The sequence below is a fragment of the Drosophila ficusphila genome, unplaced genomic scaffold (assembly GCF_018152265.1).
Source record: "Drosophila ficusphila isolate 14025-0441.05 unplaced genomic scaffold, ASM1815226v1 contig_197, whole genome shotgun sequence".
In the NCBI taxonomy this organism is placed as follows: domain Eukaryota; kingdom Metazoa; phylum Arthropoda; class Insecta; order Diptera; family Drosophilidae; genus Drosophila; species Drosophila ficusphila.
In genome coordinates this window covers 7,937,705-7,963,405 of record NW_025064091.1, presented here as the reverse complement: position 1 = coordinate 7,963,405, position 25,701 = coordinate 7,937,705, and the positions used below count along the sequence as shown (strand labels likewise).

Here is a 25,701-nt window from a genome sequence, read left to right as displayed (position 1 = left end):
CTTAACAGCAGCTGGGGTTTACGCAGTGTTGCAAAACGGGGGGAATATTTAAAGCAAGCCGCCAAATCCTATAATATATTTTGATATAATATAAATAAATTTAAAAAAATGTAACAAATTATCTTTCAAAATTTTGCAGATAGAACAATAAGTTTTTTTTTTCTGTTGTGGAAAGTTTATTTATAAATATTTTTGGAACAATCGTTTGTGATAAAATGCAATTTGATCGCAGGTCTTAGGGGTTTCAAGGCACAACTTATGCATGGTCCAGGCGGCAGATTGGGCCTTCCTCGACCATCTTTAGATCCACCTTGGGCCCGACCAGATCCCGAATGTTGTTGATGCCGTACTTGATCATGGTGGGTCGTTCCAGCGACAGACCCCAGGCGATCACGTTCACGTTCTCCGGCAGGCCCATGGGCAGCAACATTTCCGGGCGGAAGACGCCCGAGTTGCCCACCTCGATCCATTTGCCCAGGCCGGGGTGATAGCAGAAGATCTCCATGCTGGGCTCGGTATACGGATTGTAGGCAGGCTTGAATTCCAGCTGCGTGATGCCCAGCTTTTGGAAGAACTCGTACAGCGTGCCAATGAGATCGCCCAGCGTGAGGCCAACATCCGCGATCACACCCTCTACTTGATGGAACTCCGCCAGATGCGTGGCGTCCAGCGTTTCGTTGCGGAACACCTTGTCGATGCTAAAGTACTTGGCCGGCTTGAAGCCGCCCTCCTGGTTGGCCAACTTGTACAGCATCCTGGCACTCACGGCAGTGGTGTGCGTTCGCAGCAGATTCTTCTGCGCCTCCTCCAACTTCCAGTCGTAGCCGTAGCCCTTCGATCCATAGCCACCCACGGAGTGCACCTTCTTCACGCGCTCCAGATAGTCCTGCGGAAACTTGTGGCTCTTGGCCGGATGGTTCACGAAGAAGGTGTCGTGGGCATCCCGAGCTGGATGCTGTTGTGGTTGATAGAGAGCATCGAAGTTCCAGAAGGACGATTCCACATAGTTGTTCGTGGGCATCTCGGAGAAGCCCATCTCGAGGAATATTTGCCGGAACTCGGTGCGTACCTTGAGCAAGGGATGCAGGTGACCACGCGTCGGTGGAGCACCCAAAGCATCAAAGTTGTAAGCCTTGAACTTCAGCTGATCCCACAGACCACTGGCCAGCATTTCCACAGTGAGATCTGTCTCCAGCTTGGTAAGAGTGGTGGCGAATTCGGGACCGCGAGCCAAAACAAAGCTTTTGGTGGTGGTTTCCTGGAGGAGCTTGCGTTTCTTGAAGTCGGCGACTTCCTTGGCCGGCAGTTGGTCACCCTTTCCCTTAGCCACTTGCTGCAGCTGCTCCTGCACCGTGTCCTTGATATTGTCCACCTTGCGACGGACCAGCGGAGGACTGACGCTCTTGTCCACCAAAATCCAGCCATGAGACATGGCCTTGCTGAAGCCCACTTTGGCATTCGGTCCTCCGGCAGCCATTAAAGCGGACTGAGCGATTCCCTCCGGGGGAACTAAGGCGTAGACCAGGGCCTCGTGGCTGCCGTGCTCCACCACAGCGCGACCTTCGTCCGTGAGGCCCAGACTCTTGTGGGTGGCCGTTTCAGCGGTGACCAACTCGCCATGCGCCTGTATGCTCTTCAGCGCGCCCACAATTTTCTGGTGATCCTCTGCGAACAGAGCGGCCAGATCTAATGTGTCCACCTTGTCGGTGGACTCCAGGTGCTGGAGAATGCGCTCCGTGAGATCGGGATGCATCGCAGGCTGTTCTTTGGGTGTTATTTCAAAGTTAATTGAATGCCGAAATCCGAAATCGAAATCTCGTGTTGCCACAACGCAGGAAAGTGTAGTGCTGGACTGCGCAACACAGCCAGTGTTGCCAACCGACGACCGGCTTATTGAACATTTGCAAATAGCTTAGAGAATCTATAATATTTGTTTTCTTCAATAATATTTTTTAGATCTTTCGATTTGGAGAGAAGGATTGCATTTGTAAAAACATAAATAAGTATTTTCAAACCGTCAGACATTAAGTAAACTGTTTTCAATGTTACTTTTTAAAATTAAATAAACTTGTTATTATTAACGAAAAGCTTCTTTAAAATAATAATAATATTTTTCTAGCAATATAAGATCTAGTGAGAAGATTATAACCATAAACAAATACGTACGAGTATGTGTCCTGGTTGGGAAAATACTATAAACTCCAATAAGAATAGTATGTAAGTCTTTGACTTTGATTCAATTACTGGTAATCACAAATTTTTGTTTAACAATTGAAGATAAAAATTAAATTGCGAAAAAATCATTTTACAAAGTCAGCAATGAACATTTAAGACATTAAATAAATTTAATTAAAGCTTAAAAAAATAGCTAGACTCAGCATAAGAATTTTTCCCGCCAATGAGAGCCTACGACACCTCCAATAAGAACAGCTGTTTGACGTCTATCAACACTAAAAGTTTGCGTTGCTTTTTGGACACGAAAATATTCGAAAAAGGACGCGAATCCTGGCGAGGAACGGCCAGCTGGGTGCCGCAAGCATGCTCAAGTCGCTCAAGCCGGACACGTACGCCGGAATGGCGAACGCCAAGTGCGGCGAGATCTACTTCCAGAGCCTGCACAGCTTTCGCATCGACTGTGCGTTCTGCGAGATGAAGAGCTTTGTGTTCGGGGACTTCCTGCTCCACGTCCAGAATGTCCACTTCGAGAACGGGCTGCTCAAGACGGAGGCGACCGAGGGGGACCTCAAGCAGGAGCGGGACACCTCGCACACCTCCCCAGTTCCCATTGTTGCCCAGGTGAATCCATTTGCGTGGTATGAAATTGGTGGCGGCGATCGGGAGGAGGACAGCGAGGACGAGCATGGCGCTCTGGAAGATCAGAACGAGGAGGAAGAGGATGAACGGCCGGGCAGGACGATCATGAAGTGGCAGGACCACCAATCCATGGCCAGCGAATCCCTGCGGCAAGTTCGAGCCCTAAAAGTGGACTACAAGGAAGAGGACTCCGAGCAGGAGGAGTGTGGCATCAAACTGGATCTGGACAGTGAAAGCAGGCAATCCCTGAAAACTCCACACTCCTGTCCGCACTGCACGAAGGTCTACCAGAGCCGCAAGGTGCTGGAAAGGCATTTACTTCGCCAGCACAAGGACGTCGCTTCCGTGGAAGCAGACAGTGAGGATGCGGACTACGAGCCGCCCAAGGATGCGCCCGCCAAATCCTCCGGCCAAGAGTACAAGTGCGAGCACTGCGACAAGATCTACCATGGCAAATACAGCCTGCGGCAGCATTTAAAGCGCGATCACGACAATTTGGGCGAGGACGGTGGCCCCGCCACCTTCACCTGCCAGGAGTGCGAGGCCCAGCTGCCGCGTCTCCGCCTGCTGGACGAGCACATGGTGCAGGCGCACGGCGGAGCAGCCTGTGTGGTGTGCGGCCGGCGGTACAAAACGCGTCACGAGCTGAAACGCCACCAGCTGAAGCACACCAGCGAACGGAACGTACCCTGCCCGCATCCCGGCTGTGGCAAGCGCTTCTTCACCGTGCGCCATATGCGCAATCACGGGAAGGTCCACACCGAGCAGAAGAACTTCGTGTGCGAGAGCTGTGGCTACAGCTGCCGCAACAAGGAGACGCTGCGCGTCCACATACGGAGTCACACGGGCGAACGACCGTTCGGGTGTCAGGTGTGCGACAAGCGATTCCCCCTCGCACTCCGGTCTGAGGGAGCACATGGCCATGCATTCCACGGAGCGACCGCATGTGTGCAGCGTTTGCGGTGCGACGTTCTCGCGGCAGAAGGGCCTGTACCACCACAAGTTCCTGCACGCGGACACCAAGCAGTTCGTGTGCAAGCTGTGCGGGAATGCCTACGCCCAGGCAGCCGGACTCGCTGGACACATGCGCAAGCACCGGAACGACGAGCTCAACGGGTAGGATCGTGGGGACATAGTCGTCTAAGTTGTACGTTTTTGTATCTTCCACTCTCGAAGTTTAGGTTTAGGCACTCAGGCATAGGCTATAGGAGACAGCTATCGTTGATGGCTTATTGGAGCCACCGCCAACAGGCGGGCTTTCGGTCTTTCGGTCTTTATTTCACGGGTTTCAATCGAGTTTCAATCGAGTTTCTTGGCCACACACACACTGTAAATAACCGGTACACTTCCTCTAGAGTTAGTCAAACTAATAGTTGTTGATTCGTTTAAGCAGAAAGCCCTTGCCTAACGCATTTAACTAGGTTTAAAATTCGACAAAGTGGGCGAATTTAATTGGCACAATTGTAAATATTTAAACGGTATTGAAAGATCCTCAGTGAAACTGTTTAGCTGCAACCTTTGTTTCCCCATTCATACGCACTTGTTTTTAATAGAATATTGTTTGCCACAAATCAAAAACCCAAACCTAGACATTAACTATATTTTAAAAGACAAAAATGCTTCCGACAACCAAGTCGATTTCGGTCGAGTCCTGTGAATCTGAAACCGGAAGAGAACGCTGCGGATGAACTTTTATTCCGGCAAGCGGAGGTGGCTTACACTCGAATAGGAAATCCCCCTTTTTGGAGATGGGCGGTTTTCGCGGTTAACCTTTTTCTATTGATAAATATAACAGAATCTGATTCACAAAAACAATGAGCCTGCATTGGCCGCGTTTAAATTTAGCCAAACAATTTGGTTGTTTTGACAGCAATTAATCGGTCGACTGCTGCTGCTGCAGCGGCCAAATGCCAAGTGTTAAGGCGTAAATCAGTGCGTCTAACAATAGTGCCGGCGATTAGATTTGGCACACGCGATGCGACCATGTCGTCGGAACATCCAACTCCAAGTGCGGATGCTCGGCGGCTGCTCATGTGCGAGTTCTGCGGCTATCGGACGGGAGTCTCTTGGAACCTGCAGGTGCATCGGCGACGACACACTGGCGAGAAGCCTTTCAGATGCGAAACCTGCCAGGCGAGCTTCTCTGCCAGTTATCAGTTGAAAACTCATCTAGAACGACACTTGGACGCCGGGGAACGTCGTTTGAAGCACATTTGCACCGATTGTAATGTGGGATTCTCCAGTTCCCGCGCTCTTTACCACCATAAGCCACTTCACGAGGATGAGAAACGCTACAAATGCTCGATGTGCGACAAATCGTTTGCCCAGGCAGCGGGCTATGCCCAGCACAAGAGGATCCATCGCCGAAGAATTCAAAGAGTTACGGAATTCAAGAGCTCCTTTAATGTAAATCCAAAACAACCGCAGAATGTTGAGGAAAAAGCCAATGTGCAGAACTGACTTTCGGCAGCGTTAGTTTATTTCGTTTCATTAAATTCGAAAAAGTAGCAGTCTTATTTATTTTTATGGATCCTCCAATTTTCAATGGAATTCAAATTTGAAATTTTCAAATTGCCTTTTTGAATCGGTTAACCGTTAATGTTTCTTGGTGGTTTATAACCTAGCTAATATCTATCGAAGTTGAGATTTTCCTAGAGCTTATCGAAGAAGAAGACAATTTGTTTACATATTTTATTTTGATTTTGTTTAAGTGAAGTATATCTGTTTTGGATGTGAATTATTAAGCGCAGAATGCTGAGACACTGCCTCGCCAACGTTGATTACGATCGTCTGCATGCCCAGCAGCAATTGCGTCCAAAATGCGGCGAAATTTTTTACGAACAGGAGGCGAATAGCTTCCAACTGGTTTGCATGCTCTGCGGAATGAAGCACTTTGGTTTTGAGGACTTCGCCCGTCATATCCGTAATGTGCATTTTGACAAGGAAGGCCGGCCACTGACCCAAACGTTCACTCGATCGGAAATAGAAGAACCGGACCAGAATCTCTACCTAAAAGTCAGTCCGGAAACTACAGCTTCATTGGTGGTGGACAGTCTTCAGGAGGAGTTTTTAAGTAACGACGATGTCCTAGATGCAGATCAGGAACTAGATCAGGAAGAGGTCAATCCACTGTGCATCATGGTCCTCGAGGATAAACAATCCGATGATGAGGAAACTATCGATACCATATGGCAGCCAGATCGAGCTCGTTCGTCTGATTCTGAAAACGAAGGTTGCGATGTGGAGGCGCTGACGGACGTGGATATTCCGCAGGACGATCAGCAGGGCGAGGAGGAGGACCAGCAGTCTGTTTTTAAGGTAGCCCCTTATAAAACGTATAAATATATTATCTACAGTATAGAACTTTGTGAAGGCCTGAACATTTTACATTTCATCTTTAACAAATGAATTCTTTCCTCCTACAGAAGCAGCGTCAGCCGAAAGACTACAACTGTCCGCACTGCGATAGGAAGTACACCACCCAGAAGTACCTGAACACCCACCTGAAGATGAGCCACCCGCATCCGCAGGCTTTCAAGTGCGGCGACTGCGAGGCCACCTTCGATTCGGACCGGGCGCTGGCCCAGCATCGTCGCAAGGAGCACACGGAGTTTGCTTGCCAGCAGTGCGACAAGGTGTTCAAGAGCTCGCGCTCCCTGCTCCGTCATGTCCAGGGCCACTCGGGCGCCAGGACATTCAAGTGCGAGCACGAGAACTGCGGCAAGTCGTTCGTCAATCAGCATAACCTCACATCGCACCGACGTGTGCACAGTGAGGAGCGGAATTACGTGTGCGAGCTGTGTGGCTATAGATCCCGGTACAGGGAGGCGCTAATCGTCCATCGGCGCACGCATACGGGCGAGAAACCCTTCCAGTGTCAGACCTGTTCACGCAGTTTTGCCTCAAAGTCTCTGCTCAACGAACACCAGGCGATGCACTCCACCGAAAAGCCCTACAAGTGCGACAAATGCGATTCGGCCTTCTCCCGACCTAAGGCGCTGTATCACCACAAACACCTCCATTTGGGCATCAAGAAGTTCAAGTGCAAGATTTGCGGAAATGCCTACGCCCAGGCGGCAGGATTATCAGCTCATATGAGAGCGCACAAACTTCAGGTGGCCCCCAATGCAGCCGAAGGGGCCGAGGGAGATCCAATTGAGATGCTGTTTAACTACTGAACAAATTAAGGAGATCCCCAGAGTCCTTAATTTACTTTAACTTACCTTCTGAGCAGTTTCTAGAAAAGCTGTTTCCCTGAGTCACTATTATCATTTCGAATCTTTAAAACAACACACACTTTGTCCCCTGTTCAACCGTATGTCTCGAAAATGTTGTACAGAAACTTACTTCGCCATAGATTTAGGCATTAATTTAAGCAAGCCAATACTTCTGAAAATTGGCATTTTAGTTTAAAGACATTTGTTTAGTTACTAACACATCAGAAATAAGATGAATGTTTAAAAGTATAATTTTGCATACAAAAGATCCATCTCGAAAAGCTAAGACACCATAGAGAAACACTATTTTATTTGCCATCAAAAATGTAACCTCATGGCCAGTTTTAAGATAAATCAATCAAAAGAGAACTCTATAAATATTAAAGAGAAAAGCTATCATTTTAATACCTGCATATCAGTAGAGACGTTGTGTAAATACTGTTAAAACTTGTTAGCTTTAGTTTAGATTTAAGCAAGAGTATTCTCCCGAAACTATTTCTCACAAAAGCTAGTACAATAAATATTGTAACAAACGTTATTCCAGCAACGCGCTTCTTTTGATTGGAATAAATTAAACAAGTTTATCAATCGCTCAACATTTATTTCGAACAGAACTTACAACTAGTCGCATAATGGTTACACGTTATTAGATACACAGACCTGGTGTTCACATTTATATGTATATATATTTGAATTCACTATAGTACAGCAGTTTTTAATAAGCATAACACTGCGATAACCAAGACATAGACTATAAATCCCGATATGAGACATATGTACACATTTGAGGGATTACCAAATCCGTAAGTTAACTATCCTAGAGATGCACCTCAAAAAAAAAAAAAAAACAAACAAAACAATCAGAGACTAGATGGGGAAACAAAGCGAGGAAGCATTTGTCCTGGACAAAATGCCGCCAAACAATACTTGGTTTTAGTTGGCTTAGGCCCACACGCGAATGGTGTAGTCCCAACTTCCGGTGGATAGAGCGGTGCCATCTGGCGAGACCTGGACGCAGGACACCTTGTTCTCGTGCCCGTAGAGCAGGCAAACCCTCTCGGACTTCAGGGTGTCCCACAAGTTGACGGTGTAATCGTTGTAGCCAGCAAACAGCAGCCTTCCACTGACCGAAAAGTCCACTGAGTTCACACCAAATATAATGCTCTCCTTGGCGAAAACAGCCACCTCGCGATCCGCCCGCATGTCGTACAGCCGACAGCTGCTGTCATCGGATCCCGTGGCAATGGCATCGCCGCAAGGATGGAACTTGACGCTATTCACATCCGATTGATGGCCCTCGAAGGACTGCACCACATGACCAGAGCGCATGTCCCAGATGAAAGCCATGCGATCACAACTGCCGGAGACGAAGGTGTTGCCGGTTTCGTTGGGAGCCAGATCGATGGCCATCACATCCCCGGAATGCCCGTGGAAACTCTGGAGCAGCTGACCCGACTCCACGTCCCACAGGGCGCAGGTGGAATCACCGCTGCCCGTGAGGATCTGCTGATCCGAGTTCGGGTAAATACAGCACGACATGTAGCTGGTGTGGGTGCCCACTGTCCGCTTCTTGGCAGCCATCTCCTCATCCGAAGTGATCGGATACACGGTGACCTTGTTGTCCAGTCCACCGCAAGCTACGAAATTTCCCGATGGAGCGTAGGCACAGGCCATGATCCAGGTTGTGGGCATGGTAACGGCGTGCTCCTTGTTCGTGGTGAACGCATCCCAGATAATCAGCCGACCGTCTTGCGACGAGGAGATGATGTGACGCTTGTCGGGACTCCAGTCGGTGCACAGGACCTTCGCCTGGTGACCCTTGAGCACTTTGCGCGGCTTGATGTTCACATAGGCGATCTGCTCCAGCCGTTCGGCGATATTCGACAAGTTCACATCATTCAGCTTCTGACGCTCCTCCTCCAGCTTGGTCTTCAGGTTTTCCGCCTCTCGGACCAAACTTGCCATCTTTTCAGTGGCATTCGCATTGGCATTGCTCGCCGGAACTGCCGCCTCCGACATGTTTTCGGAGATCTTTGGAATCTGTGCTTATCTCTCGGGGATTCTGTGTCCCAACTTTCCAATTGGAAAGCGAAAAATCAATGAACAGGACTGCCGAAAAAAAGTGTATACTCAAATACAAAAATCCGAATACACAACGGTGGTCGGCAAGTGTTGGTTAGGCGTGGTCGGTTATCGATAGCTTTTACCGTTAGTAAGGACTTTATCGCTTATTAGTAGCTTTTTGCCGTTGGTGAATGAAAAATAAATTAAATGTTCATAAGGTGAAGATCTTCAAGAAAGTTTTCCTCTTGAAAGGTGAATTAGATCTGGATGTCTAAGTTCATAACTTTCTTAAATCATGGACTAAGTTGTATACCTCTAAAGATTCGTCATTAAATGATCTAAACAGCTGCATAATTAGTTAAATTATTAATTTTGGGTCGATTTTTTACTTTTTTAATGACCCAACCATACCTTAAAACGTTTGTGAATGAACTCATAAACGTCTATTTTTTGGACCACAATTCAGTTTACCAAATATAAACTACATTTTACCTAACAAAAAGGTAACAGAACTTTAAAAATTGCGCCACTTATAAAGCAAGCTCGACAATTGGAGCACGCTTAACAACACTGACTCTACAGCTGATATCCCGAATAAAAAAAAGCGACGCCAATGGGAGGAACACTTTTACGCCTAAGCCAATAATCCGCATCCGAATCCTTGAGGCCTCCGCCATGATCAAGCTGCAGCCACCGCCGGATGTGACCGGTGGCTACCAGAACTTCTGGTGCGGCGAGGTCCTTTTAGTTCACCCGAAACCTACGAAATATGCTGCTCGCTGTGCGGCCAGCGTTTGACTTTTGACAGCTTTCCGGATCACTTTCGGACGAAACATCTCACTGGGAGCAACCGACGGGAGTCCGATGCCAAGCCCGAGAGCGATCCCATTGCTCAGGATCGCAGTGATATCGAGGTAAAGGAGGAAAAACTTGTGGAGAAGCCAACACAGGAAACTGAGGAGGAGGTTGCTCCTCGGCAGCGTCTCCAGCGAGCGGCAGCCATGAAAAATACTCTGGTGGAGACCCAGGAGGATTTGCTGGACATGGATCTTGACTGGAGGGGAAGCGAGCAATTGGAAAACGATGAAACCCTCGAGGAGGAACAGGAAGAGCACTCCGAGGAGGATGATACCACGCAGCCCAGTAACGACACCAAGGACATGCTCTTCCAGTGCGATCAGTGTGACCGAGCATACAACACCAAGCGCAGCCTGCAGAGCCACCACCGCTTGAAGCACAGTGATTCCCCCGGCGGACTGAAGAACAAATCCGTCAGCGAGCAGAAAAGCAAAAGACGAAAAGGTCCGCCAAAGGTGTACAAATGCAACGAGGAGTCCTGCAACCAGACGTTTCGGACGGAGCGCGATTTGCGCGGTCATCGCTGGAAGCACACGGGCATCTTTTGCGATATTTGCGAGAAACCCTTCACGCAGTCGGGCAACATGATGCGCCATCGCCAGCGACACACTGGCATCAAACCGCACAAGTGCGCCGAATGTGAGGCCACCTTCTACACGCAAAAGGAGCTGTCCTCGCACAGTATCTGCCATACGGGCCGCATGCCCTGCATTTGTGAGGTATGCGGACGACCTTGCCGGGATCGCGGTGTCCTCACCGCTCACATGCGTCGTCACACGGGCGAACGGCCAGCAAAGTGCGAGGTGTGCGGCAAGGCCTTCTACAGTTTCCACGACCTCAATGTCCACGCCGTTTCGCACACCAATTTGCGACCCTTTGTCTGCGACGTTTGCGGTTCCACGTTCCAAAGAAAGAAGGCGTTGCGGGTGCACAAGCTGCTTCACTCCGAGCAGCGCAAGTACGCCTGCAAGCTGTGCGGCAAGACGTTTGCCCAATCCGGCGGCCTGAACGCCCACATGCGCAGCCACGACCCGGCGAGAGTTAAGGGCGCCGTTAAGCCACTCCCGCAGGCGGTAACCATCGAGGTGATCGAGGGCAGGACGCCGCCCACCACCACCATCACCATGGCCATCGACCTCAATGTGGAGGAGCAGTTGGTCACTCAAACCGAAAACGCCACCGCCACTTGGCGACTGGCCCACTGAGTAGTTAGTTTAGCTTAAGAATAAATGCGCCATAAGAAATAAGTGAAAAGTTTTAGTTTTCAAAAAAGTGCGCAAATAAAGAGTATGTTTTCTGAGAAAGACTAAATAGATGATGACCATGTAATTATAGTGTGAAGTTATACAAACAATTACAGCAGTCGAGTCACTTTTTGGGAGTTGGAGTTATGGTTATCTCCCGTTTTCCACTCCCCGACGAATTATGGTTAGCCATTAAGGGTCCCACGATAAATAAAACAAATCTTCTTTGGCGGTACAAAAGTGTCCTTTATTGGGGTTCCCTAATTGGCGAGGGGTTCATCCATCCAGCCAGCGATCACAACCCAGTTGAAACTGGCCCTAATCTCTGCCGCCGTGTGCGTTCTACCCGAGATTCTTAGCTCTAAGTATATATAGTATGTATCGTTATGGTCTACTATAAAATATTGGGTTAAAAATAATACATACAGCCTTGTCTTTTTCCAAACTAATCATTTTTGGAGTTGATAAACGGAGGCATTTACGTTGAAAATGAAGAAATATTTTCTGGCTCCTTCGTTGTCTTTTAAATAAAGGTACATTTTTAGCTTTTTCAGACGTTTAACTAAAGAGTTTTAACTTATCATAAACGTAAATGGAATATTAAGTAAACCTAGCCATAAAAAAAATAGAACGACATTTCTGTCGAATGGACGTACTCAGTTAATAGTTGTAAATTCAATCAAATTGAAGGGACTGTTTTGAGAACTAAGATTAATTAGGTATTCAAATGCATTGATAAGCGATCACGGGGAAATCCGAGTCAGATTGCAATCTCTAATTATAGACCTAGTTTCCCCAACCTTTTGCGCGATCTGTAACGACATTTAATTGCTAAGGAATGCATAAGTGAACTAGTAGTTTAAATGAGGAATAAGAAGTAGTTCTAGGATAGATAATATCGATTAGTACTTGATTATCATCAAAATTGCTCAATGTGATGCCTGCTTGACGTTGACTATTTAGCGGTCGCTTGTATACCATATATATAGTTCTATATAAAATATATATGTGTCGGCTATTGGTTATTGCATATTTTACGTTGGCGTACGTGTTCACTAAAGTGGATCGACTAATTTTAAACAGAATAATAGGTCAAATTGTTATGCTCTGAGGATAATAGGTCAAATATTAGATGATACTCTACTGAGAAGGAATTATCTGGGTTATCTTCGCTATTTACTTAATTTCAGGGAGTCAAACATAAGTTAAGGCGTGAAAATATTGGCGGGAATGTCTAAGCATGCGATGTTTTGTTACTCTCTTTTCTGACTAACTATTGGTTGTCTTTTTTAGTTGCACTGATTACCTTGGGGCCCTATGATTCGATCCACCTTTTGTGTAAACGTAGCGTAATCGGAAGACTTCCACTTGCCTTATTCCCAGCTCAGACAATATTGATTTCGATCTTGATAAGCAGCCGATCGTCGGCACAGAATCCCAGCTGAATGATGTCCGATATGTTGGCGTACTCGAGGAAGCCGAAGCCCCGCGTGCTGATCGCCTCGCGCGGCTGATGGAAGGCCATTATCTCCGGCTTGGTCATGATGGTGTCGTGCTGCGACAGAGTGGCATCAGTCGGGTGGACCATGCACAGCTTGATGCGTCCCTTGAAGGGCCAGTCCAAGTGGTAGTCGTTCTCCGACTGCATCAGATGCACATGCAAACTGAGCACATGCGGCTTCCGCGGCTGTATGTTCAGCCGCGCACAGAACTTGTAGCCATGCGGCGCGGTGTAGCACTCGTGCGAGTACACCTGGTTGTTGGCATTGGCCCGCAGGCGGGCCACCAAGGCGCCAAGTTGTTCGATGCGCCACACAATCGTGCCGTTGCTGTAGCGCGGATCCACGGGCGCCTGATGGCGAGCCACTCGCAGCTGCTTCTGTAGGTTCTCCAGTCGGGTTTCCTGTTCGCGGGTTCGCTGCTCCAGCACCACAATCCTCTGGTACATGGTCTGCACGATCTGCTCATCAACGCCATTGGCATACTGCGGCGGTGGCGGCAATTGCTGCGACTGCTGCTGTCCATGTCCGTTCTCCGTGGCGCTGCCACTTGTGCTCGGCTTGTGCGGCTGCCAGGTGGCAATGGCCGTCTGCTGGAAGGCCTGCAACATGAGCTGCATGTGGTGCGGCATGTCGGCCTTCAGGTGCTCCTCCAATTGATTCGTCTCTGGACGACCGACAAAGTCACACTTGATCTTGGCAAACGGGCACTTCTCCTCCTGCGGTTCCTGCTGTCTTCGATACGGACAACTGGGCAGATGGCGGTGCAGCTCAATGGGCGAGGCCACCACCGAACAGCCCAGCGAGGAGTTGGGGCAATCGCGCTTCAGCTGCTCAATCTCGCGACGTGTATAGTTGTCTGGAAATATGTCGTGCTCGGCGGACAGGCGCTTGTTGTCCATCGGACAGCACTGGTTGTTCTTCTGCATCCAGGCGGTGAGGCAGCTGCGGCAAAAGCGATGACCGCAGGAGGTCAGCACCGGTTCGTTTAGCCAATCGATGCAGATGGCGCACTCATAGCGCGAATCCAGCAGCTCCTCCTCCTGTTCCCCGGATGTATCCGAACCGGGGGCATAGTGATGGTTCTGATTGAGGGCCAAACTTTTGGGAGGTGTGGGGGCTCCACTCGCTCCACCGCCCGCTGCCCCTACGGGCGTGGCACTACTACTCCCCGCAATCCGAGCGTTCGATGTGGTCGTCGTCTCATTGCTATTGTGCTCTTTCTCCTCCGAGTGCTGCAAATTATGCGAATGCGGATGCGCATGTGGGTGAGAGTGCGCCCTGGCTGGCTTCTGGTCCGTCTGGACTCGCTGCATCTTGGCTGCTCCTCTGGCCAAAGGATAGCTATCGTTTTAAATCCACTAATTTGATTATAAAAAGTGGTTTGTGCTCATGACTCCGCGAAACAGCTGTGGGGCCGTCGGCCGTTGTGCAACACTGGCGGGGCGTGACCAACACACTTGTTTGCACTAGGTTTTTGGAGCTCATATTGCATACACTTTTAAAGACATGTCGAGTTTTTAAAAACAAAAGCTAAAATAGATATGGATTCGGTGGCATTGTTTTTTGGTTTGATGAAAATTAAACGTTTCTTTCAGCCTTTCACTTAAAAATAAGAACATTTACTGATAAGCTGATAAGAGATATCGACATTTTGCATCGTAAAGCGTAATGCAGACCAGTGTGAGCGCGTCAGTTTCGATTTGGCGGCGGTGGGCGAGCATATAAAACGGCAGTGTTTTTCAGATTGGCAATCAGTTACCGAAACCGGGGCGCCTAATAAAAAATCATACAGAGACACAATGCGGATCGCTCGCCAAAGTAATGCCACTATCTACGTTCTGATTTCGCCGCTGGTGATTTTGGCGGCCTGGCAGCTGCTGTGCGTTGTTCCCGGGACAAATGCCAAGCACTTGGCGGTCAGATCGTACGACCCCCAAAAGGAAACCGCGGCGGAGAGCCAAATCCAAACGCAAAGCGTTGACGATGCACCGGTGCACCGGCACAAGCGGCAACTGTCCGATTGGCTGATCGCACCCAACACACGGTGGTGCGGACGCGGAAACCTGGCCAATGGAACCTACAACGATCTGGGCGGCGCCTCCAAGGCCGACAAATGTTGCCGGAAGCACGACCACTGCAAGATGTGGATCGATGGGATGTCGAACCGCTACGATCTCTTCAACTACCGCCCGTACACCCTGTCCCACTGCAGCTGCGATCTGAGATTCCGCACCTGCCTTAAAATGGCCGGCGACGAGGATGCCAATGCCATCGGGAAGCTCTTCTTCAATGTGGTGCAAACGCAGTGTTTCGGTCTGAAAATGGAGACAGTGTGCGTCCAGCGGGGGGGTTCGGGAAAGGATTCCGACCCCTGCCTCAAGGAGGAGGTCCGCCACAAGGCCTTCCTGCGCAACAACAAGCGCTTCTAAAGAGTCCTAGGTGGGTTTACGTTCTAGGGATGTTCCCAAACAATAGTTTTTACTAACTTTAAACACAAACAAAGACTGATACTCTAGAGGAAATGTTGAATAAAAATTTGTATAATTAAATACAATAACTAAAGAAATAGTCGCTACTCAATGTGAATAGTAAAAAAGCTTACTCAGAAATTATATTCTTCTAATGAACCATTGATTCATTTTATTCTAAAAGTTCATGTTCATAAATTTTAAAAGAGAGCTTATTCAGAGAAGTCCTTATCTCGGAAGCATCTAGAAGCTTTTAATAAAACCTTATACCAGTTGTTTAGGGGCTTTAAATGTATTAAATGTACACTCTAAGAAATCGAAGCTCTAACTAAAACTTGTCTTTCTGTGTACTATTTGCAGTTGGCCAACAATGATCGGCTGAAATGCGAGTTACCCAAAGTCGCCTGTCCGTAAAACAAGCGACCAACCGCCCCAGAGTGCTGCAATTGAGTTTGAAACTCAATGGGAATGCGTGGCAACACACAATCATCGTCATCCGTACTTAGAGGAGGAGAGATAGCCAGAGACACCCAACTAACTATGTATTAAGCAATATACCCACATATGTGTATAACATTTAAGTTAAAGTGCTATCATAATGCGTAGTAGTCGATACGATACGATATACCATATACATACTATACTATGTAGTTGTAGTCAATCAATCTAGTTTATGCCGACGGATCAAGCATACATATACATATAGGCTGCCAGAAAACAAAGTTTTTAACTAGCTGTAGACCCCGTAGATACCCTATGATACTGACAGTGTACGTAATTAGCCGTAGACTTAGTAACTTAATAAAAGGAATTTCCAAAGAGTAGAATACGCTGAATTGGGAGCTTATAAGTTGGAATTACGAGCTCCGTAATCCGGCAATTCGCCGTGGAATGTCGTACTTTGGCCCGTGCTGGAACCTCGGTATCAGCATCCATCCATCCGTAGATTATACGCCTCTGTCTGGACTGTGATCGTCGCATTGACGTAGCTGTTTGCCCCTTCAGATCAACAGGCGACCCCCGATTCGCATGCCAGCCCCTCAATTGGCTTCTAGTTGAGGTTCTGGGTCAGATGCGTCATGGCTCTGTCGGGATGGGAACCAAATTGAAATCAGATCAAGCAGTATCCTCGGTCTAGTTCAAGTCCAAAGTATTTGTCAATAAAACTCGAAATATTTAGAATTATTGTGATAATGCATGGGCTTTACCACGAGGTTATTCTTCAACGAAATAATATATGAATTTTCTAAAGCTTCCTATGTTTATGATTACCACAATTTTGCTGACGGGCAGGGATTTATTTCAATCCGTATTAATTTTCTATAAGCATGCAATTGGTTCCCATCACTATGCAAATACAGCGCACCGGGAGGTCTAGTTCAAGTTAAACCGAGGATCACTATCAGAATCAGAGCGCATGAGGCAATCAAATATAGAAAAATATATGTTTTATTATTATTATTTGCCATTTACTATTGACTGTTTGCAACAGAGGGGCCCGTCTTCTTTGAGACTCGTAAATACTTCCTGTCGGTTGGCTTCAGTGTCATATATAGTCATATATATAAATTGTAATCACCGCTTCGATTTTACTCGAAGTTAATACAAATATTTGTGGGTTTATACGCACTCATTGCATTCCGATTCTCCTGCGTAAGCACTTTATTTTGTTGATTTCGCAAATAATAACGTCACTATGGCACTATTATTTGCAAATAGAAAGTAATATTTTTCAACAAATATATACACTCTGTTTATAAAATAAATATGCCCATTCAAATAAACATTGAACAAATATTATTTGTATTAACTTAAAAGAATGCACTTTAATTTTCAGGCGCATAAACGTTGAGTGAGAGTTTTGTACCCTAATTTGAGAGGTTTCAATTCTTTTGTTTTTCAAGTGGAAAAATAAACGTTTGAGAATCCCACTTTCCACTTTCCACTTGGAATCACTCTTGGATCACTGGGAACATTCGAGCAAAGTAGCTACTCAGTTAAGTTTGAGATTTCGAAACTACAATCGCTTCGTCAAAATTGTGAAGAGTTTAAGCAAGCGCTCAGATTCGTTGTTCTTTTTGCCTGTGGTGCAGGTGAGAACTGTAGCCGGAGATGGACAGTCCAGTGCCGATGGCGATGGTGCCCACCAGTCTGAATACGATGCTCATCCCACGACCCGCTCCCAAGCCCATTATCCCCCCAACCAATAATCCAGTGAAGAACATTTTGCAAGAGAGCGAAACCCTCGCCGACGTTATGGTTTCCAGGTGAGCTGCTGCCTTGGTTTCTCCACCAGGCTTCACTTCACCCCCCCATTGCATCTCCGTTGACAGAGCCAAGGACAAGGTCGCACCGCCACCTCCCCACTCCGCGTGGGTGGCTCCACTGCAGCGGGAAATGGTCGAGGTTCGAGAGGCTCTCAAGGCACAGCCACATGGCAGCGACTTTCGTCTGCTGAGCTTCGTGGCGGCGGCCAGCTGCTGGGACCACGAGAACACCCTTGTTCCGGTGCCGCCGCAGTTCCAGGCGGCTCCCGGATCCGGCTGCCAGGTGGAGCGACTGCGTCGCTCCGTCGCCGAGAACTGGCCTTCGTCTCGCATCATGCTGGACACGCCCGCTGACGAGGAGCTCTTCGCCGGCGAGTACTATGACGAGCTGTCGCCGGACGACCAGGAGGCCCTTCACCTGCTGCACTGGCTCCTGGTGGCCACGCCCCTGTCGCCCACGCTGCGCCGCATTTCGGGGCTGCACCTGCGCGGCCTCTGTCGCGTCCTGGGCCTGGCACGCCCCACCTTGGAGCCCGGCCATCTGCTGAGCATCAGCTACGAGAACGAGGAGCAGCGGTTCGGGGATCCCTACCCGAAGCCGCGGGAGCAGCGGCCGAGCTACGGCTTCCTGGGCCTGCCCTTCACCCGGTTGTACCGCTTCCTGGCCACCGGGAACCTGGCCTATCCGCCCGGCGAACCCATTCGCCTGTACACCCAACCGGAAACGGCTCTGCTCCACTGCGAGGAGCCAGTTGCTCCTCCTCCGCCGCCGCCGCAGGAGCAGGAATCTCCGGAAGAGGCGGCAGGGCAATCCCGTCCGGCGAAGAAGGATGAGCTGTGCTGGAGGAACTCGATCCTCGCACAGCCACAACGGGCTCTGGTGATCTGCCAGCTGCCCGCGGAGTTGGATGAACCGATTGCCCGCCTGCCGGAGAATCACTTCCTCGAGTTCTTTGTCCAGGAGTCGGCGGGACTGAGGCCCTGCTACCTGCTGCTCTTCGACGAGCAGGTGGCCACCAAGGCGATGTTCGCCTGGCCGGGCAGGCGCATCGAGCTGGAGCAGAAGGGTCCCTCGCTGGCCCAGAGATCCCGCGCCAGGATCCAGAACGTGGCCAAGTACTTGGCCAACCGATTGGTGGCCGTCAAGCGTGCCTTCGCCGCCCTTTAGTTACCTTTTAATGATAATTCGTGTTACATATAGTAGGTATATATGGTATACCAACCCACCAACTTTGGCAGCCGGTTCAAATTGTATGGATATGGATATCGATCGCCTCGTTTAACTATTTTCAAATCCTACTCAAAGTTGCGTTTTAACAAAAGCGTTATTTAATAAATATTCGGCTAAATTAACATAACATAGTTAACATTACAATAACTACATATTTGCGTGTGATAAATACAATTATGTATTTATTTTTGTACTGTGATATTTTAGATTTAGAAGCAGAAGACTTTATTATTGCTAATCAAAGAACCGAAAATATATTGGAAGGTCAGGCTATGAACTGATGTAAAAAAGTACAGATCGATCTGAAATATTTTCATTAAATATAATAATAAAATATATTTCATTAACTTGCCTATTAAATAAACAAAAATATATTTAAAGATCTGGCTACGAACCGATGTATTAAATCAGTAAAAATTCCAGCATAGAAAGCAATTACTTTTGAGTTCAGATTGAATTATTTTGCATTCCGAGCTGATTTTATTCTTGTATCTCTTGCATTATGTATTTATTTTTGTACTGTGATATTCTAGATATAGAAGTAGGGGATTTTATTATTGCTAATAAAAGAAAAAAAAGATATTGGAAGGGGTAGCTACAAACTGATATATGAAATCAGTATAAATTCTAGCATCGAAAGCTGATTTCCGAGCTGATTTTATTCTAGTATTATGAATTATGAATTTAACATAATTATGTTTTTATTTTTGTACTGTGATATTCTAGATAACGAAGTGTGGGACTTGCCTATTAAATAAAGAAAAATATATTGACATAATAATATATCAAAAAACTGATATATAAAATCTGTAAAAAATCCAGCATAGAAAGCAATTATTTTTGAGTATCGATCGAAATATTTTCCATTCCGAGCTGATTTTATTCTTGTATTTCTTGTATTATGTATTAATAATTATGTATTTATTTTTGTACTGAGATATTTTAGATTTAGCAGTATAGGGCTTTGTTATTGCTGATTAAATAAACAAAAATATAATATATTAAAAGATCTGGCTACGAACTGACGTATAAAATCTGTAAAAAATCCAGCTAGAAAGCAATTACTTTTGAGTAAAGATCGAAGTGCGTTGCATTGCGAGCTGAGTTTATTCTTGTATTATGTATTATGTATTTATAATTATGTATTTATTTTTGCACTGTGATATTCTAGCTATGGAGGCAAAGGACCATAAAATCCATTACCTTGCCAATTAAATAAACAAAAATATATTTAAAGATCTGGCTACGAACCGATGTATTAAATCAGTAAAAATGCCAATTACTTCTGAGTAAAGATCGAAGTGCGTTGCATTGCGAGCTGAGTTTATTCTTGGCTATGGACACAGAGTGGAGAATGACAGTGAGTGTGGAGTGTGGAGATCAAGGTGGGTTCCTCCGGATGGCCTCCGGATGGCTTCAGTTCCTCGTGGATGGAGCAACGTAGTCCTTCACGAAGCGGAGGCGCTTTCGATGGTACTGCGAGTGCCTCAGGTAAACGCAGGCCAATCCCTTGGCGGCCACGAAGGTCACTCCACCGAGGAGGATGCCCAGCGGCTTGCTCTCCCCGTAGATCCGCCCGTAAAGGGTTCTGCCGAGGATCAGGGCGACGGTGGGCAGGCCGAGGGCCACGCAGAAGCTGGAGGCGGCGCGTCCCAGTTGCTCCACGCCCAGGGGACTGCCGATCAGCTGGATCTCCGAATCGGACTGGGCATCGAAGTACTCATCATCGAGGGGAGCGCCGGGCAGGGGTTCCCCCTGGGAGTCGCGCTGCTCCTCCGGAATGGCCAGCCGGTGGTGGCGGCGCAGCCAACGGACGAGGCAGTCGTCCCAGCGGACCATCCTGCCCAGAAGCAGAGCGGTCGGCACCAGGGGCAGCAGGATCATCAGGAGCGTGGGATCCTCGTCGAGCAGCTTCATCCCCGCCTGGTAGCCGGCCAGCTCGAGGAGGGTCAGTGCTCCGTAGGTCACCGCCCAGAAGTAGACGGTGGCGGCCAGGATGCCCAGCAGGACGCTGGGACAGAGTCGCTCGTAGCACTTCTCCAGTCGCACCAGCAGGGCATCGAAGCGGCACAGCGGCGGCATCACGATGATGTACTCGGTGCGGCACTGGGCACAGGACACGGGTCCATCCGGAGCCAGGATCTGCTTCTCGTCGATCCAGCGACTCAGGCAGGCCTCGTGCACCCACTGCCCCGATCCGCGACAGCGGCACGGATGCAGCCAGTCCCGGCGGGGCTGCTCCTCGTCGCCGGTCAGGCAGATCCAGCACATCCTCTCCTCCACCATCCGGTCGTCCATCCTGCGCTCCTCCTCCTCCTCCGGCTCGGCCAGCTGCGGCTCCCATCCGCTCCTGATGCGGTTGCGACGCCGATTGCGGAGCGGCGGCAGGTCGAGCTGGGTCGATCGGGTCCTCCGCTGCATCGTGGTTGCCACCTCGAAATGGACAAACAAAGGGGATCCGGAGCAAGTGGAATTTTGTTCGAGTGCCTGAATGTAGCAGCTTCGATTTGAAATGAAAGTCAGCCAGAAAGTCTAAGCATTTTCGCTTGACTCTTCGGAAAGGGCCTACTAATCCAAGGAATCAATCATTGGCAATCACAATGTCAGCCTTAAATCATAATCACTAAAGTATTTTAAACTTGCAATTCATTCCCTTCTGAATTTAAATCATCACTTCACAATTTAATTTATAAGCCAACCCAGAAGATATTTCTTTTTAAAGGAAATTAGTTTTTGCACCTTTAAATTAAACCTTACAAGATTACTTATCTATATGTGTAAAGAACTGCCCAACTTTTCTTCTAAATTTCAATCACCACTTTACATTCTATTTTATAAACCAACTCAGTAGAAATTCCTTTCATAGGAAATTATTTTTATACATTAATCACTGCAATATTATAAACTTGCAATCATTGCAAATATTCTGAATTGAAATCATCACTTCACATTTGATAAACCAACTCAACAGATTTCCTTTCATAGGAAATAAATTATTTGCACACCTTATAATTTAAACGTAACATGATAACTTATCTATATGTGTTAAAAACTTCCCAACTTTTCTTCTAAATTTAAACCATCACTTCACATTTGATTTTATAAACCAACTCAACAGATATTCCTTTCATAGGAAATTACCTTGTAATATCTATATGTGTAAAGAACTTCCCAACTTTCCTTTTTCGTTCGTCCTGTTTTCAAGAATTGAGTTTGAATGCGTTCTCATTTATTTTCTTTTTTTTTTTGTGACTTACTTTCAGCGAATGTGGCACATGCCAAAAGGAAAACCTGTTGGCCCACAAACTGAAAATAGGCGAAGGCCAAGTCCAAGTCCAAACAGAAACTGGATCTGGATTCAAATGGCTGCCTGTCGTCACCACGAACTCAACTGAACTTAAAAAATAGTAGCGAATGTGTGCCAAACTTACCCTTCTTCCTTCGAAAGATTCTCCGCTGGGAAATCGGCATAAATCAGGAGCTAAATCACAATCACTTCTCGGTGGAGAATATAAAAAAATGATCACACACTTTTTGGGATGGGTGGTCCATCCGATTATCCGATCCGCAGGTTGAGAGAACTCCGCGACGGACCGAAACAAAATTCAGAACCTGTCGGCTCGAGAGCAGAAGAACATTTGGCCAGCTTCGGAGGCCAGAATTCGAGAACCAGACTTAGGAAAGCCAGCCTTTCCATTCCACTTTTCCACTTTGGCAACTGGCTGCACAGGAAATAATTGTCAGGCGGTCTAATTCAGAAGCAACATTGATAGCTTAAATTGTTTCAATAACTTAACGTCTTCCCAAATATATGAAATATAATAATATTTATATAATAATAATATATAATAATAATATATAATAAAATATAAGTCTTTCTAATAAATAATTTTATCTTTCCTTGATACATTTATATTTAATATTTCTTTAAATCTTTTGATCATTGATAGCTAAAATTGTTTTCATAATTGTAAGTCTTCCCAAATACATACGAAGTGTTTCTAATAAATAATTTTATCCTTTCATGATATTTATATTTAATATTTCTTAACAATAACTTTACATCTTTCCAAAAATTAAATAACTCTAATAAATAATTTTATCTTTTCTTGATATTTATATATTTAATATTTCTTTGATCTTTTCTCTTTAATTTATAAGTAAACAATTTTTCCAAGTGTTTAAGCGAACGGTAAAGCACAACAAAGTGTGGCACCACTTCGAATTGGGCCAGGAATCGTTGGTCGTTCGGCGGGGTGGAGTCGAAGTGGTGAGCCTGGACATTGAGATGGAGATGGAGGATGAGATGGAGGCACCTCCTTCCCTGACAGGTGCTTCGCCTTGGGCGGCTCCACGAAAAGTGGAAGGGGAAGGTGCGGCAAAGTGGTCCAGTGGTTAGCAGGCTTCTGTTATGCCCGATTAGCGATCATTATCGATTTCACTTGTGATTCCCAATCTGTTAAGGCTCAAAAGGCGAGACACCGTCAGAAAATCATTGAAAGACTTTGGAATCTCTAGAAGGAGGTCCAATTTGTTGGCACATTGCGTGTTTTCGTTTATTGCCTCTATTTAAGTGACATAACAGATCTAAATACAAGAATTTTAAAAGACTTTCTCTAGAACAAAGTTGTAAAACTACAGTTAAAGTGACAATAAAATGTGTTACACTATAAAAAAAAATCATCTATACCTAAACTCATAATCAATCAATCTACATTTGTGATTTGCTTGGGGTTCCTAAGATAATATAAGATTCAATATAATCTACTATTCTTTCCAGCAAACGCGAAGATGATGGTTATTCAATTTGCTTTGGTAAATCGCTCGCCGAGATTCATGCCTTTGATGAGCGTGTAGAGCGAAAACGAGAACTTGGCTATCTGCAAATGTTCAGAAAATATTGTTATATAGAAGAGATTTATTGGAATGTATAATTAAAAATAGTGAAAAATTCTGAAGGCCAACTGAAATTGATTTCTGGTTTAAAGTACTTTGAAGGAACAAGGCTATTATATCTTTTCAGATTATGGGTTGATAAATCATATATCTAATATGTTTATGCTTTTATCCCTGAACTCACACTGAAGTAGGTGGCCAGGTTGATGGGGAACAGCTTCATGGCCGTGAGGGTGATGGGCTGCTGGGCGCGGTGCAGGTAGTAGAGGAGCATCTTGCGGAACCTGGCGCTCTGGCCCAGCCACTGGCACTGGAAGATGGCCAGCGCCAGCTTCTCGTTGTCCAGCATCAGCGAGGTGGCCTGGTAGCAGCAGGGAGCCGTCTGCAGGGTGACCGCCATCAGGTAGATGATCGAGGCGATCTTCGTGTTCGTGTTCGCGAATATGAAGATGTTGATCATGGTGGTGCCCATGATGGCGGCGGTGATCAGGAACTGGACGAAGATGGTCCGCGAGATCACCGGACTAATGCAGCCGAGCAGCTGCAGCACCGTCTGGTGGTCCACGATGCATCGCTGCAGCTCGGCACAGTGCTCCGCCTGCATCCGCTCATCGGGATACACATCCACCTGGCCAGTCGCCTCATTCCTGCCCAGCTTCTGCACCCTTTGGGCCAGCAGTTGCACTTGGACGCGCACCACGTACAGGTAGATCACCGCGTAGACATCGTCGCTGGCCTGGTGCAGGCACGTGTAGTTCATGATGAGGAACTCGATCCACGCCTGGATGCAGAACTGCATCTGGGACCGCTGCCAGTCCAGGCCGGGCAAGTAGAGGGCATATGGCGGCTGCCCGAGGAGGAAGGCGCACACGAACGTCGACGAGGAGTAGATGGCATAGCTGATCTGGTAGAACCAGACGAGCCGATTGCAGAACCTCACCGCATCCAGGATCATGTCGAACTCCTCCTGCTCCTTGCACCTGGCATCCAGTGCAGCCAGGTGGAGTTCCGCCCGCCGCAGCAGCGGGAGATTCCAGGCCAAGGCCACGATCTTGGCGGGCAGGATGACGGCATCGATGGCCACCTGGGCGGAGGTCAGCACCTGGGTGATCTCCATGCCGCCCATGTAGCGGTAGCTAATGACGAAGCAGGTGGGGACGAGGAGCAGCTGCCAGATGTACATGACCACCGAGAAGCAGCGATAGACCCGCCGCCACAGAGTGCTCCTCGTGGGCAGAGATCCATCCGGAGCCTGCATCCCCAGGGCGTAGAAGCAGTTGAAGAGGTTGCGGAAGGCTCGCCGGGATTCGGGCAGCTCCTCCTCCATCCCTCCAGCCAGATCCCCAGCGATTCCCGATCCCGAACCGTTCGCCTTCATGGCTGAAGCACCTTTGCGGCCAAGGAACAGCCGAAAAGCCCCTTTTATAGACGCTCCAATCAAAGAAAATCAAGGGAAAACTTTACCCTTTCGTTCTGTTTGGTTTTTGTTTGCTTTTCGTTTTCTATAAAAAATAGTTTTTATTTTCGCATTTTGGTCTCTGAATGATTTAAATGAATCGTCAATTGTTAATTGCTAATTTGTACATAACATAAGTCACAAGCAGCATTTTGTTATTGCATATTTGTGAGTCCACTTTTCCACTTTTCCCTCAACTTTCCCCCTCACAACTTTCTCCCCCTTTAATTCCTCATTTTCCGCTCGCTAATTCAAGGCAATTAAGCAGCAAATGTAAATGTAAAACAAACTTAAGAACTCGAACCCCTGCTAATTAATAAATAATGCAGGCGAATGCAATTAGGCTAGTGGGTAAATGTTAAGGTTAACTTCCTGGGCAGATGTCTGGCTATATTGCTTCGTTTACCTTTCGGTTTTATGGTTTCTGATTTCTGGTCAATTGGATGTTCGGTTCCTATTTTTGGTTAACTTCGGCTTTCGGCTTTCGGCTTTGTGTGAGCATAAACAACAATTTGTCTAAATTATAGTTATTAATTATGGGTAAATATATGCATGAGGGGGTGGTATCGTATCCCATCGCCACCCGCCCAAATCGAAAATATGGCCTAGAGTTCGTGTTTGTTCCGTGGGGCAAACAAGGCGAGCAGAGTAACCAAGTTGGCAATTGCGCTCCTCGGAAGTCGA

The 25,701-nt window shown here is 47.1% G+C and overlaps 11 protein-coding genes across 11 annotated transcripts; 6 read left to right on the top strand and 5 right to left on the bottom strand.

Annotated features, from left to right (window-relative positions):
• Positions 1–140: 140 nt before the first annotated feature.
• On the bottom strand, positions 141–1,854 carry LOC108098134 (phenylalanine--tRNA ligase alpha subunit). The gene has a single exon (XM_017200857.2). It carries the CDS (start codon positions 1,751–1,753, stop codon positions 257–259), a length of 1,497 nt encoding a protein of 498 aa, XP_017056346.1. The 5' UTR covers positions 1,754–1,854; the 3' UTR covers positions 141–256.
• Positions 1,855–2,444: 590 nt separating this feature from the next.
• LOC108098070 (zinc finger and BTB domain-containing protein 47) lies at positions 2,445–4,052 on the top strand. The gene is given in 2 exon segments (XM_017200762.2): positions 2,445–3,702; positions 3,704–4,052. Coding segments are annotated over 2 exon segments (1,395 nt in total). The 5' UTR covers positions 2,445–2,538; the 3' UTR covers positions 3,935–4,052.
• Positions 4,053–4,190: 138 nt separating this feature from the next.
• Positions 4,191–5,321, top strand: LOC108098073 (zinc finger protein 723). The gene has a single exon (XM_017200765.2). The coding sequence runs from the start codon at positions 4,798–4,800 to the stop codon at positions 5,272–5,274; it is 477 nt and encodes a 158-aa protein (XP_017056254.1). The 5' UTR covers positions 4,191–4,797; the 3' UTR covers positions 5,275–5,321.
• A 41-nt stretch (positions 5,322–5,362) lies between these two features.
• LOC108098071 (zinc finger protein 431) lies at positions 5,363–7,578 on the top strand. The gene is made up of 2 exons (XM_017200763.2): positions 5,363–6,132; positions 6,240–7,578. The coding sequence occupies exons 1-2, from the start codon at positions 5,566–5,568 to the stop codon at positions 6,990–6,992; spliced, it is 1,320 nt and encodes a 439-aa protein (XP_017056252.1). The 5' UTR covers positions 5,363–5,565; the 3' UTR covers positions 6,993–7,578.
• Positions 7,579–7,611: 33 nt separating this feature from the next.
• On the bottom strand, positions 7,612–9,201 carry LOC108098072 (guanine nucleotide-binding protein subunit beta-5). The gene has a single exon (XM_017200764.2). It carries the CDS (start codon positions 9,048–9,050, stop codon positions 7,974–7,976), a length of 1,077 nt encoding a protein of 358 aa, XP_017056253.1. The 5' UTR covers positions 9,051–9,201; the 3' UTR covers positions 7,612–7,973.
• A 467-nt stretch (positions 9,202–9,668) lies between these two features.
• LOC108098095 (zinc finger protein 91) lies at positions 9,669–11,264 on the top strand. The gene is given in 2 exon segments (XM_017200801.2): positions 9,669–9,834; positions 9,837–11,264. Coding segments are annotated over 2 exon segments (1,386 nt in total). The 5' UTR covers positions 9,669–9,770; the 3' UTR covers positions 11,159–11,264.
• A 158-nt stretch (positions 11,265–11,422) lies between these two features.
• On the bottom strand, positions 11,423–14,120 carry LOC108098094 (TNF receptor-associated factor 6). The gene has a single exon (XM_017200800.1). It carries the CDS (start codon positions 14,010–14,012, stop codon positions 12,582–12,584), a length of 1,431 nt encoding a protein of 476 aa, XP_017056289.1. The 5' UTR covers positions 14,013–14,120; the 3' UTR covers positions 11,423–12,581.
• LOC108097879 (group 3 secretory phospholipase A2) lies at positions 14,089–15,991 on the top strand. The gene is made up of 3 exons (XM_017200415.2): positions 14,089–14,107; positions 14,374–15,138; positions 15,528–15,991. Exons 1-2 carry the CDS (start codon positions 14,089–14,091, stop codon positions 15,126–15,128), a joined length of 774 nt encoding a protein of 257 aa, XP_017055904.2. The 3' UTR covers positions 15,129–15,138; positions 15,528–15,991.
• Positions 15,992–17,146: 1,155 nt separating this feature from the next.
• On the top strand, positions 17,147–18,787 carry LOC108097891. Its single transcript, XM_017200430.2, has 2 exons — positions 17,147–17,434; positions 17,501–18,787. Exons 1-2 carry the CDS (start codon positions 17,280–17,282, stop codon positions 18,600–18,602), a joined length of 1,257 nt encoding a protein of 418 aa, XP_017055919.1. The 5' UTR covers positions 17,147–17,279; the 3' UTR covers positions 18,603–18,787.
• A 1,184-nt stretch (positions 18,788–19,971) lies between these two features.
• On the bottom strand, positions 19,972–21,194 carry LOC108097892 (E3 ubiquitin-protein ligase MARCHF5). The gene has a single exon (XM_017200431.2). The coding sequence runs from the start codon at positions 21,084–21,086 to the stop codon at positions 20,082–20,084; it is 1,005 nt and encodes a 334-aa protein (XP_017055920.1). The 5' UTR covers positions 21,087–21,194; the 3' UTR covers positions 19,972–20,081.
• A 1,798-nt stretch (positions 21,195–22,992) lies between these two features.
• Positions 22,993–24,964, bottom strand: LOC108098017 (odorant receptor 7a). The gene is made up of 2 exons (XM_017200666.2): positions 23,746–24,964; positions 22,993–23,545 (listed from the first exon to the last, which is right to left on the bottom strand). The coding sequence occupies exons 1-2, from the start codon at positions 24,937–24,939 to the stop codon at positions 23,468–23,470; spliced, it is 1,272 nt and encodes a 423-aa protein (XP_017056155.1). The 5' UTR covers positions 24,940–24,964; the 3' UTR covers positions 22,993–23,467.
• Between the last annotated feature and the right edge of the window lie 737 nt (positions 24,965–25,701).

Coding starts and splice junctions, on each gene's coding strand:
- LOC108098017 (XM_017200666.2), bottom strand. CDS start 24,939: ATGAAGGCGAACGGTTCGGGATCGGGAATCGCTGGGGATCTGGCTGGA. Junction 23,546..23,745: donor ACCTGGCCACCTACTTCAGT/GTGAGTTCAGGG, acceptor GAACATTTGCAG/ATAGCCAAGTTCTCGTTTTC.
- LOC108097892 (XM_017200431.2), bottom strand. CDS start 21,086: ATGCAGCGGAGGACCCGATCGACCCAGCTCGACCTGCCGCCGCTCCGC.
- LOC108098073 (XM_017200765.2), top strand. CDS start 4,798: ATGTCGTCGGAACATCCAACTCCAAGTGCGGATGCTCGGCGGCTGCTC.
- LOC108098072 (XM_017200764.2), bottom strand. CDS start 9,050: ATGTCGGAGGCGGCAGTTCCGGCGAGCAATGCCAATGCGAATGCCACT.
- LOC108098134 (XM_017200857.2), bottom strand. CDS start 1,753: ATGCATCCCGATCTCACGGAGCGCATTCTCCAGCACCTGGAGTCCACC.
- LOC108098094 (XM_017200800.1), bottom strand. CDS start 14,012: ATGCAGCGAGTCCAGACGGACCAGAAGCCAGCCAGGGCGCACTCTCAC.
- LOC108097891 (XM_017200430.2), top strand. CDS start 17,280: ATGGACAGTCCAGTGCCGATGGCGATGGTGCCCACCAGTCTGAATACG. Junction 17,435..17,500: donor GCCGACGTTATGGTTTCCAG/GTGAGCTGCTGC, acceptor CTCCGTTGACAG/AGCCAAGGACAAGGTCGCAC.
- LOC108098071 (XM_017200763.2), top strand. CDS start 5,566: ATGCTGAGACACTGCCTCGCCAACGTTGATTACGATCGTCTGCATGCC. Junction 6,133..6,239: donor ACCAGCAGTCTGTTTTTAAG/GTAGCCCCTTAT, acceptor TTCCTCCTACAG/AAGCAGCGTCAGCCGAAAGA.